Below are 16,947 nucleotides of genomic sequence, written 5' to 3'. Positions count from 1 at the left end.
CATTACCAGAGGGCAGATCTGCCCCATTTCTTGGAAGTTTAACCTGAGCCTCTGGATTTGACTATCACAACTGGGTATATGTACATTTTTCTGAAGATAGTGTGCCAGATTCCATAAATTGTCTATAATTACCAAAAAGGGTCATTACTGTTTGGAGATATTGTGGAGGCAGAAGAGCTCCATGATTATAAAAGCAGAAGGAGCATTCTGAAATGATGAGAAGCATCTGTGGTAGGGTAGAATAGTTTTTCTGAGGCTCACTTACTCTTTTTGGGGAGTGTGGGTTTAATGAGAGGGTATCCTTAAATGTTTATGATGTCATTGTCCTTAAAGAGTTAAAGTAATCTGGAGACTTAGCCCCTTTCCCTATCTCCCAGAACTCGACAGCGAAGAAATATGACATTTCGACAAATGGAGTGACTTTATCCAAAGTCACATAGTTCAGAGCTGGGATAAATAAGAATCCAGTTCTTATTTTGTTTTATGGTCCTCCACATTAGTTCAAACAACATCCTATTAAAGTGATGACTATTACAAGGAAGGGGCCACACAAAAACCCAACATCCACACATGAACTGTGGGAGCAATGCATTGTCATCTGCCTCCAATTAATTTTATACAAGAAATAATCCTTTTCCTATGCTTTCCTTTGTCTTCAGTGTTGCAACATTCTTTTCAGAAGGAAAGAGCTGAACAGTGTGTTTTTCTCACTACAGATTGAGGAAGGAGAGTTGAGCTGACCTAGAGTTAACACTACTTTTTTTCCTTGTTATTAAAGATCTTTCATTCTTCAATTTCTCTGAAATCTTTCTACCTCACATAACTTAGCTAGCCCAGGAGGTAGAAAATGACGTAAGCAGGAGAACTTTACTCTCCTGGGGAATAATAATCATTTCTCGATGTCTTAAATTTATGCAGTGTATATATCTCATTTGAACTGAAAAACACACTTGTATAGGAACAGGAAATTATAATCCTTATTTTATAGGTGATGACATCAGGTTTTTTTTTTTTTTTTTTTTGAGAAGTAGACGTTAGTCCTAAGCAAAGGATGTTTAACTCTGGATTTTATCAAGAACTTACTTTTAGAGTGGTAAAAAAGGGGATCAAAGTCTTTGGGAGATATCAAATGTAGGATATACCCTTGTTAATTAGAGAGGTGTATTTATGTATTTATGTTAAAGAGCAGTGCTAGAGAAAAATGTATATATTCACGCTACTGTTTTTCTGTTCTACATGCTGAGAACATATAGAAGTTTTACCTTTGAGACAAAATGAGAAAGTTGAGGCGCAAGGGCAGGTGATTTGTCCTTGCCTAAATAGTAAGTGGAAAGTTACATCAAAGGGAACTGTCACTCTACAGTGTGGAGATGTTCTTCCCTTGATGCCTTAATTTTAACAAAATGTTACCATAATGAAGCAGAATATTTAACTCATGGAGGTTTTTTATAGCAGTACTGTTCATGTGCAAAGAAAAAATCTGATAGTATCTTCAAATAGTTTTCCCACTTTTTTAAAGAAAAGAACTTCAAGAGCAAAGTGGGAGGGTTTTAATGATAAAAATATAAAGAGTAGGATTTCTATCATCTTTAACAAGAATAAGCTCCATTTCCTAGTTTATTACTCTCTAAAAATTCTAGTTCTTAAGAAATCAAAGATAGTTTAAATTTTAAAATAACGCTGCATATCCATCATTAGAAAATTACTTCTTTTATGATCATTTTACTTTGGTCAACAACTGTTTCTCCATATTCTTCTTAAAGATCACTATTGTCAGTTAAGCTGGATCAATAAATTGACTGGGGCGTTGCATAAAATTTGCCTCTGACATGCTTTCCCATTTTGAAAGAACTTTAGGGCAAGTCTTACATGACGATATTAGAATTGAGCAAAATTTCCAAGTTTTCAGTCTAATCTACTCCAGGTAGAACTGCCATTTATAACATACCCAAGGAAACCAAAAATTGTCTATTATAACACAACTTATGACAGGGAACTTGCTACTTCACACAGTGGTCTAACCCTCTAACTATTCTCATTACAGCTCCTTATTTTCAAAAAAAAAAAAAAAAAAAAATGAACTGCTTTTAAATTTTGCCCAGACTGGACTCTTGAAAGTAGCATAAAGTCTCCTCTCCTTCACATATACATTTTGAAGAGTTCTTTCCTTACTATAAATTATTGTTCTCAGAGGAAAAACCCTCAGTTCCTTTGATTTGTCTTCCTATTCCTGGGGATCTGCCAAAACCAGCCTTCTCTTAGAAAGTCATTCTCCTCTCGATCCATTATAACTTACTAAGCTCCCTTTCAAAACATAACCTCCAGATTTTGGAAACAACTTGAGTGCTCAATGACAGATGAATGGATGAAAAAGATGTGGCACATACACACAATGGAATATTATTCAACCATAAGAAATGAACTCTTCCATTAGTGACAACATGGATGGAGCTGGAGGGGATTATGCTAAGTGAAATAAGTCAGAGGAGAAAGACGGATGCTGGATGATTTCACAAAACAAAGCAACCTGTACTAAACCAAAACAAAGCCTAGAAATACGACTGCAGCATTCAGCTACTAAAGGGGAAAGGTGGGGTTAGGAACAGAGGGGAAAGGGACTCTCGTGGTGGATGTAGCGTGGTGATGTGTGGACCTAATGTCCTGAATCATATACATGTTATAAGTCATTGTGACCTCAATTAAAAAAAATCTGTAAGTTAAAATAAAAAAGTAAAATGGGCGTCGCAAAATTTATGCACCTTTGCATAAATTATGTAACTTGCAGGAATTGTTGCTGTTGAGAACTGTCCTTTGCTTTATGAGTAGCTCTCTTTTGCTCACTATACTCTCTTTTTGGTGATAGTGGGTCTGTGATCTGAGGACCTACCTTTGCCAAGGTCTCATCATCAAGGTGATTCTTCTGAATCACGTGTTGAAGTGCAAAATAAATTTTTTCCTGAAGCTTTTGGACCTTTCTTGGTTCTATCAGCCAGGCTCGATCTGACAAAGGAAAAGAATTAGGTTAGCGGAGAGGGAATGTAAGCTTTGTTTAGTGTCACCTACACATGGCTGAGTTTCAGACCCATTTCAAATTACTTAGCTCTGACTTTCTCCTGAAGATATGTGATTATTTATGTAAAACCTAAATATTTTATTGGTGAGGTAAAGACAGCAATGCTCTTTTCCAGTATTAATACATTGATACTGGAAATCAAGATGGGGTAAAGGCATATGGTGCAAATAAACTCATTTTTTATTGTCTGTGATAATTTGCATCTCAACCTTTTGGATATATACTGAGATTTTCTTTCAATATAAAGGTTCATTACTTGTGAATAAAATGAATTATAAAATTCAAGAAAATTTCTTGTATAAGAGTTTTTTTTTTTTGTATTCAGGACCCTCCTTTCCTTTTATACACTATGTTATAATTTATATAGTATAAGCAGGAATGAATTTCAAAAATTTATTCCTAAGTACTCTTTCTATATTTAATTTTTCAAGTGGTACATAGAATAATACTGCCTTTCCTCTCCCTCTTTCTCTTTTCCTTTCTTTTTTCTTTCCTCTCCTTCCCCTTCCTCTCTTCCTTCTTCCCTTGAAGCTTTATACACCACGGTGACAAAATTCAGCCCAACACTAATGCCTTAGGTTCTATGAAGAGACACCTAGAGTCCCCAAAGACTGACAAATACTCATGGAAAAGAACTTGGCCATGATCCCTCTGAACACAGTTCAGGTCAGGTGAGAAACTCAATTCTGTAATCCTAGACAGGACAAGGGCAAGTTTAGCCAACAGTTAAGCAACCCCTTACGTAAGTGAGCACAAAAGTCTTCAGTGGCAATTGTCAATCAGAATAAATTAAGTTTCCCTCCCTTTCCCTTCCCTAAATTCTTTGGAACTGAATAAACAAGTGGCCATTATGGTAAGAACTGAGGGGAAGAGTGGGGTCTGGTGTGAGAGGGAACCCACATAGGCTCACGAATAGCTCTTCCCTCTCTTTTTGAATATAACCCTAGGCCATGGTGGCAAGTGAAGTATTTAGAGTTGCTGAATGTGTGCCTGAAGGTGGGTCTGCTCCCAGGGCTGGAAGGTTCCCCACTCTAGAGAGTAAGCCAAATGTCATATCCAACAGAATTTGATGGTGCATGTTCTCTCTAGAAAAAGGTTAAACTTTTCAGGTGATTTTTAACTCATAAGTAAGAGGTTAGTCTTCCTTGTGAGACAGTTATCTTTATGGATTGTTTACATTTGATGTGTACTGTTTTAAATATTTGCTGCTAGGTATTTACTAACTTACCACAAACATACCTCACAAGGACAATGACTTTTGCAGCAATCCTTTGAGTAAGTAGGAATCAGAGTGAAACCACCTCCCTCATCACAGACCACAGGCTTAGAACTAGTCTTTTACCTAAGTATACTCAATGGGAATAATCCATTGAGATGAGAAAATGTTAGGAGGAAAATTATTTGGCATGTGGTTGCTACCAGAAATAAATATTTCCTGTCACTTCTTGTATTTACTTGTGTGTTTTCAGGTTTGGGAAAGTTTCTTGAATTAAAAAAACAAAAAACCAAAAAAAAGCCCAGAGAATTAACTTGATTCAGACAGAACCACAAAAGAAACTTTTAGTAATAACATTCTAAGTGATAATGAATTTCCATTTTTTTCAGATAAATTGGCTAAATAAAGAACAGAAGCCAATGAAAAAGTCTTTATGAGACATAACAATAATTAAATAAAGCCTGATAAAAATGAAGAGATTGGTATTATTGGTGCATACAGCTAGGAAGACATGTCAAGGCATACCACTAGAGGTGAGATTAATTTTTCCTATCTCACTGAAAAATATGTTAGGGCAAACAAAAGAGATCTAGTCTCTATTTACTTTATTTTTTTAATTTTTTTTTAAAGATTTATTTGTTTATTTATTTATACCAGCACTGGGTACAGTCAGAAGCGCGGGAGGGTGAGAGAATCCACCAGAGCCAGAGCGGGGAGCAGAGCAGGCAGAAGGACCGAAGTACACTGCTGAGGGGAGCAGCGGGCGGCAGGAGAGGTCTGCGGGCCATGCGGGACCCTCCTCTGGTGGCCGGGGAGCAGCCGGGGATCGAACCGGCGCCGCAGAGGCTGCAGTTAGCTTCGCAACCTAGCGCTCAACCGCTGTGCCACCGGGGAGGCCCTCTATTTACTTTAAATTGCCCAAAATTATCAAAAGTTTACTAGAGAAAATATGATTCTTTAAAGTTTCTCCTGAGCAGCTTGACTTAGGCAGGTGTAGTCCATGTTAGAAATAGTAAAACAGCTTTGGAAAGAAAGGCAAAGACTTCAGATCTCCCTACCTGGAGATATCAGAACAGCAGAGGAGAACAAAGCAATCTCCTCTTCAGTCAGTTGCAAGGAACACAAATTCTTTGCAAAGTCAAATGCTTCATTCACCAGGTCATCAGAACCTATTTAAAAAAAAACTGAATTAAATAAAAATACTTAAACAGAATGCAGCAATAGTAAAATCCCATAACAAAGCAGCAAAGGGGGGAGGGGCACAAAGAATGCAGTGCAGGACTATGGGTGCCTTGGTGGTGGGTGTAGGGGGTTAATATATATCCAAAGAGGTGCGAAACTGTATCTCTAAATCATATGGTGCTATTAAACAATGTTACTTTAACAAAGTTATTACAACTGCATTTGTATGTTAGCACTTAAAAAAGAAGTCATTCAAGGATTTGTATACTATGCCTGCGGGTGCATGCATGTGCACGATCTTTCTAGTAGGTGATTTAGTGGTAATTATAGACTGAAGAAATTGGGCTACATCTTGACCAAGTAATGAATGTTAACATTATCAATGAGGGCAGATAGAAATTATGTGTACCCATTGTGACATCTGTGAATACATAACCTGAATCTAATTTTTAAATTTGAACCTAGTTCCAACTGAAAAATTTAAGTAATTTGGGAAAACTTTAGTATAAGGTTAGCATTCACAGGAAACCTAAAACATTATGGATTAGGACTGAGGGCTGTCTGTATTAATCACACTTTAACCTGGCAATGGAAGATACACAGTGGCCTCAAACTGAGGTATTAACTGTTCTTTATATAACACAGACAAGTATTTTTCAATTTGGAAACTGCCTGAAAATTTGATTGAGGAGCTAGTATTCATTTATTTTTATCTTCTAATGAATGACTAGCAGGTCAATTTGCTTAGGCATTGTAAATTTTGGCAAAATAGTGTTTCATCTCTACACTGATCCTGATAAATGTTTATTTTATGAAGCTGGAAATATACCCAAGTTGCTTGCCAAGGGTTTTCCTCCTTTCTTGAAAATCTAGCCTTGGAGATGACATGGATGTATATCAACTGCAGAAGGATAACCTTGCAGCCTTGATGGGCTTGCTGTTGGCTGCTGTATCAACTAACAGCACAGAAGGTGAAAGGGCAGCGGCCTTCTTTGATGTCCACAGGCAAGACATGGAACAAATGGCACTATCAATCCTTAAAACCTTTCCTGGCCTCAGCCCATCTTTGCTAATGTCCTTCTTAACCACGCCAAGCACTGACAACTGAATGTGAGTGATACACAATTCCCAACAGGGATGGACTCTATCCCTGTCCTCCCACAGGAATGGCCTGGGGATCATTCCTGACAAGTTGCCACCCATTTGACCTGTGCTTCCAGAATTTCATGAACTAACAAAAAGCAAGCCCTTCTCTGGATGACAAACAAGTAAAGGGGCTCCTTTTTTCAGTGTCCTAACTAATGATTATAAATTTATATAAGAAACTTGAGTAACCTCTGAGGACCACTGGTGATCTATATAATATACTTTGTGAAGCAATAAACTAGAAGGTAAAAGAAAAGCTGGTCCTACAAGGAACGAACTAGAAAATATCCGTCTTCGTTTCCGAATGAGGCATGGTTGGCCTCAATAGGGCTCAAGGTTCGCTCCTTCTGCCATATTAGGATAATGTCCAATTGTAAGATTCGGAGAATTAGGTGAAACACTGGAGGATCACCTGGTGGAACCCTTTTGGAATAATGAGACTCACATTAAAGAATCATTTTTCATTTACTACTTACAATCTGAGTGGAAAAACTAATGGTAGCTAATAAAATTGCATTGAAAACAAAGGAAAACTTACCTAAGGCTTTGAACATTTGCATTCCTCCATATTTTCCTTCAAACAGAACAGTGTTGTTTAATGGGTTGAAGGCACGGCACATTCTCACTAAAACCACTTCCAAGCAACCTATGAGGGAAAAAATTTAAAATATATATATATATAATAAAATATATTTATATATATATTTATATATATATAAAGCATACATATATGTGCAGCAATAAAGAGTTGAAAGACTTCCAAAAACTTCAGAACACACAGAAACATAGGCACATACATACAAAAACTCAAGATTCCTTCCTTAATAAAAAATAACTTAAAAATAAAGTTCTCTTGATGCTTATATGAAGAATTAAAGATAAAATATACTATAAAGGTGATTAAAATGGAGAGGAGCAACAACATTTTAAAAAAGCATACAGTTCTTTCTATTTTATTACTAATATTAAAATCAGCTTCAACTCTTAAATCTACATTTGATGACAGTCCGGGAAGCAGGTTCAATCTAGTCTGTTAACTTTCGCAGGAAATTTGCTACTGGAAGAACCTGCTCTCTGCTTCTGCTTTGAACATAGCCATGTATATTTCAGTATTTGATGGTTTTATATATATATATATATTTTTTTTTTTTTAAAGATTTATTTATTTATGCATACAAGAACTGGGGTATACATCAGAGGTGCGGGGTTTGAGAGGATTCACCAGAAACAGAGTGGGGAACAGAACAGGCAGATCTACTGAAATACACTGCTGAGGGGAGCAGCGGGCAAGACAGGAGAGGTCTGCTGCGCCATGTGGGTCATCTCCCTGGCTGGGGATCGAACTTGTGCTGTGGTGGCTGCGGATTTCTTTGTAGTGCTGAGACTTAACCCCTTGTGCCACCTAGGAGGCCCTGTATTTGATGGCTTTAAATAGGACTCCTTCAGTGTGTATCTTGGGGACTCGTATTACACTTGATGTTCTTTGAAACGAGGGCTTCTTCGTCAAAAAAGTTTTGGCAAAATGTTGAATATCATCTCTCTATATGGAATTATAAATCAATATTCACAGAAAGAAGCTTGGAGAAGTCCTAACATGAAGGAGTTTCTTTAACTTTGGTGGATGTAGCATTTCTCTGAGTTCACTGCCAGCCTGATGAAGGCAGGACCCTTGTCTGCAGTCATAGGTACCATGTCTCCAAGACCTAGAATTGTCCCTGGCACATTGTAGGTACTTATCAAATATTTATTGAATAAATGAATTTACTACCTTTGTTTCCCCCTCTGAATACTTATTGACAGAAACTGCTGTGCAGTTTCTCCACATTTAGAGAAATGGGCTTTTCTGCCACTGAGTGTTGGAAGGTGACAATCAGATTCAGAAGTGACAAATTTGCTTGAGGGCCTGTAGGGTAAATGGTTTTCAGGCTTTTCTGCCCTCCCACCATTATGATTGCCCTGCCTGATGTGGCACCTGCAGTCATTACATTGTTGTAAGCTGTGTGGTTTACTTCTGTGGGCCATGGCAGCAGTATTGAGATATTCCCCAAGAGAAGCAGAAGCAGAAGAAAGAGGCAGGAGAGAGGAGAGAGAAGAAAGCCAGAGAAGGCCACAGTGAAGACTTGCCTGGGCTTGGAGGCCTTCTGGCCTTCTAGCCCCCCGGCACCCCTGCCTGCCATGTACCTGGTTGCTGCACTACATGTAAAAGCTCAGTAAAAGCCTGAGAAAGCCACTGAGGGCTCCAGGGCAATTTTACCAGTCTGCTCGGATCATAGATGAACCAGCTCTGTGGTCATCCTGGCACTACAGGGCCTCACATGGGTGATTTTATATTTAGGTCTGTTTTATTTCCTTTGTTCTACTAATTTTTCTTTGCCTTCCCTCACACGTGACCAAGCACAAGGACTAACACATAGGAGATAACTTGCAAATGGTAATTGAAACAATATTTTTCTCACAAAAATGACAAATACCAGTAAGCATTTACAATGAGGAAGGCACTTTCCTTGGCCCCTTTCTTTTCTTCTTTTTTTTTTTTTAATTTGCTCCTTGCAATACTCTTTCAGGTGAATTTTAGCCCCTTCATATAGATGAGGCTTCAAGAGTTTATGTATGAGTGACCAGTGTTTTTATTTTTTTTTTTACTATTAGAGTTTCATATAAGGGTTAACATTTTTATGACAGGCAGAAATGTAAAAGCTTGTGTGATCTAGTGGGACTCAAATGATTCATAGATAGTTTTTTTTTTTCTCTTTCTGGGACTCAGTTACAAATACAATAAACCAGGTTCCCCTCTAGGAGATTCAGATTCCATGGGCCAGAGATGACACCTATGATTCAGAATAGCCAGAAGCTCCTCTGACACTGTAGTTGCAATTCTGATCTTGGAATCTATTTTTTTTTTTTTTAGTTCTCCTTTATATTTTACAAATGAGGAAACTGCTATCTTTAGAGGTTAGATCAAGGTCACACATCAAGTGTGGCAGGTTCTATTTTTCAAAGAGAGGCACAAAGATATCTTTCATTTCACATCCTATTCTAGAACCTTACTATTCCTCCATTAAGCTATGGAACCCATGTCTCCTACCCCTGAACCCAAGTGGACCTTCATGTCTGTCGTGACTAATAGAGTGTGGTGGAACTAATACTGTGTGACTTGTGAAACTAAGTCAGAAAAATACTATACACTTCTGCCTTGTCTTCTTGGAAGCTAGCTTTTCAAACCAACAACCATGTTGTGAGAAAGTCCAAGAAGACCATGGAGAGACTCATATGGATAGGACCTGAGATCTCTAGCACAGAGCCCTGGCTGCACTCTAGACTATTAATCAGCACAAATTGCCTGCCACATGAGTTAGTCAGTTTGAAAGGAAATTCCCCTGCAGTTAAGTTGCCTTGGTGAACACTGCCTGGTGCAGGGACAAGCCATTTCTTGCTGACCCCTCTTCAAATTATAGTTTTGGAAGCAAATAAAATAATTTTGTTGTCTGAGCTAAGTTTTAGGGTCATTTTTACCCAGCAATAGGTGATACATCAGGTTAATGTTTGAGTCAAAATTTGCATCAACTTATATCACTTGTTAAAGCAGCACCAGCAACTTAGAATAAATATTCCATTTGGTCCATTTATTGGCTTCATGATATTGAACTTAATACTTCTCTGAATTTTCACCTCTTGTTTCATAAAATGGAAATAACAAACACTGACCCCCCAAATTAAATGGGATGTCATAGGTAAACAAAGACCTACATATGTATGTTATGTGTATAAAATTATCTTATTATTGTTACTATATCCCAGGATATGAAGATTAAACACCACGGTCGTTTTTATTTTCTATTTTCAATCAGGACCAGGGAGACAATATTTTCCCTGTTTGGGTAATAACATCTGCAGAATTAATCATGTGCAGAGTTTCTGGAGCTACTTTCTAAGTGATTGTACCTGTGTCAGAGAGACTGTGAGAGGAGGGGTTGGAAAGATTAGAACGACGGGGAGTTTTCCCCATGTGTACTGGCTGCAGGCTAGCCTCATTAAAAAGATTGGAAATGACCACGGAGGCAGAACGCAACTACCCTGGATTTTCTCCCTCCACAGAAGGCAAGTAGTACATTTTAGAGCTAGCTCAGCAATTCAGCTACCTTGACACGCTAATTACTTGTTCTGCCTGTCAAGCTGGGTATCTCAACCTCTGCAATTAATAGCTCCACTTTCAATAACCAAAATTGTATTTGACTTCAAAGGGGAACTGAAGTATCAGGGCATTTTTTATAACAGAGTTTCCTTTTGGGAGGTGGTTGACAGTGTGTGTGGTGAAAATGAGCCATAGGTTGGAAGGAGGATTTTCTAGAATCAACACAGTGCTAAGGATTGGCCACATCCTTGTCTAAAATAGGGTCCCCATGAGCCTCCTCTTTGCTTACCTGACTTCAGAAGTAGAATTTGATCATTTTGACAGAGCTCCATGAAGCCTGTTATCCGCTTTGCAAACTCCACCACATATTGGATGGCGTGAGTGATCTGGATGGCGCATTGCTGCCACAGAGCTTCCCTGGACTTCAGGAGAGAAAACACAGATGTGAGTGGAGCAAAGAACAACTTGGAGAGTCAATGACATATGAAAGCTTGCCCTACTGGTGCTTACCTTTCACTTGGGACCCTTGATGGGAATATACACCATTCCCTTTAAAGAGACAATATTTTCTAAGATAATGTTTTGATCTATTTGAAACTTGCTACACTACAATTATCATAGTATTGAGGTTAAAATAATGGCAACATTTCAGTTTGTATCTGAAGATATTTATAGTTTCTTTACACTTTTTTTACTTTTCTTCTTTCTGCTCAACCTAAAAAAATGTAAGCTTAGTTCATTTTAGAAAAATAAACCCTTGCACTGAAGAATAGTGATTTTATTCACAGGTTTCCACGGGGTTATTTTTATGTGTACCTGACAGATACTAAACATACCACATTTTCACATTGTGGTCTTTTCCCAGAAATCACAGGGCTTAATTTTGGCATACAAAGAATTTCAAAGCAAAAGTTATCAAAATAAATCAATCTCTTAAGTTCTATAGAGTTCCAGAAATGCGTTTTGATCCTACACTGTTTATTTACTTTATAGAATAAGAAGCATAAATATGTGCTAATTATGCTTTTTATCGACCATAAAAATTCCTATGCTGTTTCCTTTTTGTGTAAAATTGGTAAGATTTAATTGTTCCAGAGGAGAAAAATCAGTGTATTGTAATGTTATATTAGATATAGATACACATAGATTTTATTAAAATGCCATTACTGGTAGATCTGCAATTGAAGATCTCAATCCCAAAATAAAATAATGTGAATACAGAATATTAGCAGTAATAACAACGATGAATTCCTTCTCTTAAAACTTGTGATGGATACAAAGAAATAAAGTAGTGATAGTAAAATCATAATAACAATGCAGAGTAAGGTGTCATTTATCTTTGGTCTTTTTTTTTTTCCGAAGATTTATTTATTTTATGCATACAAGAATTGTGGGGTTACAGGCCAGAGGTGTGGGGGTGAGAGGATTCACCAGAGACAGAGTGGGAAACAAAACAGGCAGATTGACCTATCTTTGGTCTTTTTTAACCATGTAAGGCAAGAAAAAGCATATTGAGTTTCTCTCTTTGCAGTAAAAATCAGTCACTATTAATATTGCTGTGATTTCCCAAATGCTACTGCTCTTTGCCTGGCCCCAGGAAGCCATGAGATGTCCCCAAATCATCTGATTTTGGCAGTCTCCCTGGTCACTCAGAGAGAATAGTGAGGTTCAAATGGGGTGGTTTTGCCTCTCAGAGAACATTTGGCAATTTGATCAGCTAACAGTGTGTAAGGGAGTTGTTACTGGCATCTAGTGAGTAGAGATCAGGGAGGCTGCTAAATACCATGTGATACACAAGACAATCTCCACAGAAAAGTATTGTCTATCCCAAAATGTCAGTGGTGCCAAGGTTGAGAATGCCAGAGATAGTGAAACCACAGGAAACTTTTCCATAGCTTCCCAGAATACCTTGCTTTGATATGCTTTAATTTCTTCATAGGTGTGGGTCTGCCATGCCAGCTGGTGTAGCTCCTCCATGGTGTATTGACATGTCTCCAAATGGGATTTAATGATGTTCTGTGCAATTCGATCTATGAGAAAGAATATCAAGTCAAGGGTTGTGAAAGAAATCCCAGCGTGCTCAAAAATATCTACTCTTAGTGTGTTTACTATGGGAATGTATTCTGGAGATTCTCCAGTTGTATTAGGGTATCTTTAATACTACTATCTATTTAAAAATCCCCAGGCAAATGCATTATTGCCTTTTTGCAATTTTCAGTCTTTTAGTGAAAATTTACTGCCTTTTCCAACTCTTTTTGAAAACAAACCAGGGACACTGCAAGTTGTAAAGTGTTCAAATAGTTATTTAAAAAATAGGTAAGGTATCATGTTTTACTTTTTTGGTCTAAAAGTCCACTAACAGTTTTGACATTTACCCTCCAAACACTTTATTTTGAAAATCAGCAGACCTGCGTTGTTTCTCTCAGAAAGGGGGCATTAACATATAAATGCATTTGCTTATTTAAAAAAGTATTTTTTTTTTTTTAACATTGTAATATTTTTTTTTTTTTTTTTTTTTTTTTTTAAATATTAAATTTTATTTTTATATTCCCCCATACAATTGCAAACGCCCCATTCTGACCCCAATCCTTCCCCTCCCGCCCCCACCCCCAAAAAGTGTCTCTGGTTCATAGTTTTTTGTTGATTTTGATTTTCACTTTCTTATATTCATTTTCCTGGTCCCTTATTTAAGTTTTCTAGATTCCTGCTATGAGTGAGACCATCCGGTATTTTTCTTTTTCTTTCTGGCTTATTTCGCTGAGCATGATCCCTTCCAGCGCCATCCATGTTGCTGCAAATTGCATGTGTTTATCTTTTTTGAATGCTGAGTAATATTCCATGGTATATATGTACCACATCTTCTTGATCCAGTCATCTATTTTTGGGCATTTGGGTTGTTTCCAAAGCTTAGCTATTGTAAACAGTGCTGCTATAAACATAGGAGTGCAGGTGCTCTTTGGAATTGATGTTTCTGTGTCCTTTGGGTAAATACCTAGGAGTGGAATTGCTGGATCATATGGAAGCTCTATGTTTAGTAGGTCCAGAAATCTCCACACAGCTCTCCATAGTGGTTGGACCAGTTTGCACTCCCACCAACAGTGCACAAGAGTTCCTTTTTCTCCACATCCTCGCCAACATTTGTTGTTGCTAGTTTTTTTAATATGTGCCATTCTCACTGGTGTGAGATGGTAAACAATAAGTTAAAAATGGTCTTTATAGAGGAAAGAGAGAATAGAGGGATGTGGATAGAAGCTAATCTTCTCTGATCAATGATATTCTTCCTATAGATTTGACTCTGGAATCACGAAGATACTTAACACAATTAATATTAGGAGGGTGGTATAAATGAAAAATATTGACTCCTGAGTTGATATTATTGAAGTTTGGCTACTGAGGCCATTATATTATCCTTTCTAATCTTTCATATGATTTTTTTAATAAAAGAGAAAAAAATCATAAAATTCATATAAAAGCAATAAATAAACCAATCGGCTTTTGGAACCAAATGATTGTATTTGGTACTATGTCAAGTACTGGAAAGTACTTATCAATTTGGGGGTGGATAGTATGAAAGTTGAGAGACAGAATCAGACATAAGCTCTCTTCTTAACAACCTGCTATGAGTCCCCTGAAATTGGATAGAGCTGGTAGCAGGTCCCCTCATAATCCCATCTGCTATTTGAACACACGAAGAAGGTGACATCTTGGGAAACTAAAGTACACAGGAATTCTGTGTGTGGGATGTGAAGAGAATGAAGATGACCAAATTTTCTGCTGAAAATCTGTTCTTGACTCAAAGAAATGGAATTTTTCCTGTTTCAGGTTGTGACATTTCCAATACCATTTTTGTTTTTTTCTAAATAGCCACATTTTGTTTCTTCAGCAGTACGTTGGTAACTCTCACAACAGTATTTAGGTAACTTTACTTTTTAACCTTGCTAAGCTTCTGGTGTGAAATAGAGTTTTAGTGATGTAGGGAGTAAAAAAATAAGAGTTTAAGTTTGTAATGAACATTCCATACAATCTTTTTTTGGTACATTGTAATAACTTGAAAAAATGGCAGCTACGATTATCATTGTTAGCACATTGTTGGTTTGTCATCAGGGAAGCCATGTGATGACTCCAATGAAGACAGAAAATGGAGATATTTACTTTTGGAATAAGGGAAGTACTGCAATATTTGTTCAAGTTTTTCAATCAGAAAAGTGATAGATGTAGAAGATAGTACAAAATACTAACTTATGATTATAGTTATGCTCTATGGGATTCAGCACTATGCACTGAACATTTCTAGACTTTCATTGCTGATCATATTACAAAATTTTTTCTTTAAAAAATCCTGTATTCAAAATTTTATTGCCTATCTCCCAATGTTTAAAAAAGGGCAAGAATTACCTATATATCATGTTAAAATAGATTAGTATGTCATGGTTCATCATTTTTCAATTTCACTTGGGCAGTCTAATTATTTAGAATCTAAAAATATCCATTCTTCAGTAGATATATAATGAACATAAGATTTTTATAGCTCTATACTTTCAAATCTTTATTTTCTTGGTATAGTTTGTTTTCATTTTCAAAGATTTGCTGGTTTTCCAGTAATTTATAGGCAACAGGTTTGTAAGCAAGACTAAATTGCCATCAAAGTTGCATTATGGAAAACTATTAATTCATGATAGTTCCTGGAATGGCTGGACAAAGTTTAAGAAGTCTCTGACCTTGTGCCACCAAAGTTTAGGGTTCTTAGGGGTATGAGCAATGAGCACAATAAAGACATGAGTGGGGTAAGCAAAACTGGGAGTTCAATTCACACGTATGTTTTAGGACTCAGCTCAGATGTGCATTCCTGGTGAAGGTTTCCTTGCTTCCCTGTTTCTCAGCAGAAGAGCTGGCTGCCATTCACTTCGATTCTACCTCCAACAGAGCTCCTTGTCGAGTCAGATTTGCACTGTGATTATTTGTGTGGAATTGTTTGTTTCATGTCCTTGAAGACTATGAGCTCTTCAAGAACTGGACTGAGAGCCAGCCGACTTCCTTATATTAATTTAATAAATATGTATTTTTTGAGAAACTATTAAATACCAGGTTGAGGTACTGATGAAAAAGAGGCATTTTCTTTTTCAAAGGACATTACAATCCCATGTCACATCATGTCATGTCATATCAAATCATATCAGCATATAACACAATCCCTAAGTTACTGTGGGAGCTCAAAGAAGAAAGTGTTTTTTACTCAGTTGGGGGAAGCAGCAAAATGGCCATAGAAAAGATTCCTGTTAATCTGGATCTAAACCAGAGTTTGTCACATGGAGAAGAAAAAGATGTATTCTCAGGTGGAGAGAATGACACTACAATAACACAGATAGAAAACTAGCTGATTTAGATGGCTCCTGATATTAATTGAACATCTTTATAACCCTGATCATTTATAACCAACTTCTCTTTTACTGAGCAAATATGTGAGGTTCAGAAAGAGTGAGCAACTCTAGACCAATTTTATAGAGCTAGCATGTGACATTTTGAAATCAAATCTGCCTTTTCTGGCAAGCTGTCTGTGTGCTTGCAACACAGAGTGCGTGGAGGAGTCAGGGAGAAATGAGACCAGGGATGGAAATTGTGATTGACTACCAAACAGCGAGTAAGCCAGAGCAAGGAACTTGGATTTTATCTGTAGGTAAGAGAGAACTATTAGAAGTTGTGATGCGGGAGAGTGACATGATCAGTTTCTTGTTTTAGAAAGGCCATGGCAAAGAAAATGAGATTACATTAGCCAATGCAGGAAATTAATCAGGATATTGTAAAACTTCAGTCAAGATATGAGAAGGGTCTGGATTAGGGAAGAATGACAGTAATGGGGTAGAAGGGCTGAATTCAAGACAATTATGAAAGAGGATGCACAGGACCAATAGATATGGGGGAGGGAGGGAAAGAGAGAGAGAAGAGAACATTTAATATAGTAGGTGCTCAACTAATATTGACTTAGTAAATATAATTTTGAAAATGTCCATCCATCCATCCATCCATCCATCCATCCATCCATCCATCCATCCAACCATCCATCCAACTTTCCTTCCTTTCCTCCCTCCCTCCCTTCCCTTCTCTCCCTCCCTCCTCCCTCCCTCCCTCCCTCCATTCCTTTCTTTCTTCCTTCCTTCCTCCCTCTGCTTTATTTCACAGAGGATTTTAGAAAGCTTAATT

General features: G+C 37.4%; 1 protein-coding gene across 2 annotated transcripts in view; it reads right to left on the bottom strand.

The window, feature by feature from the left end:
- RORB (RAR related orphan receptor B) overlaps positions 1 to 16,947 on the bottom strand; it is a 221,219-nt gene that overhangs the window by 15,960 nt on the left and 188,312 nt on the right. For both annotated transcript variants that reach the window (XM_054688692.1, XM_054688691.1), the window contains 5 exons: positions 12,658 to 12,779; positions 11,039 to 11,171; positions 7,156 to 7,263; positions 5,348 to 5,458; positions 2,888 to 3,000 (listed from right to left, as the gene is read on the bottom strand). In XM_054688692.1, coding sequence (XP_054544667.1) covers positions 2,888 to 3,000; positions 5,348 to 5,458; positions 7,156 to 7,263; positions 11,039 to 11,171; positions 12,658 to 12,779 — 587 coding nt within the window. The remainder of the gene's footprint in view (positions 1 to 2,887; positions 3,001 to 5,347; positions 5,459 to 7,155; positions 7,264 to 11,038; positions 11,172 to 12,657; positions 12,780 to 16,947) is intronic.

This window comes from Talpa occidentalis, unplaced genomic scaffold, assembly GCF_014898055.3.
Source record: "Talpa occidentalis isolate TD23 unplaced genomic scaffold, MPIMG_talOcc4v2.1 talOcc4.7, whole genome shotgun sequence".
NCBI lineage: Eukaryota > Metazoa > Chordata > Mammalia > Eulipotyphla > Talpidae > Talpa > Talpa occidentalis.
This window is presented reverse-complemented; position numbering and strand designations above follow the sequence as displayed.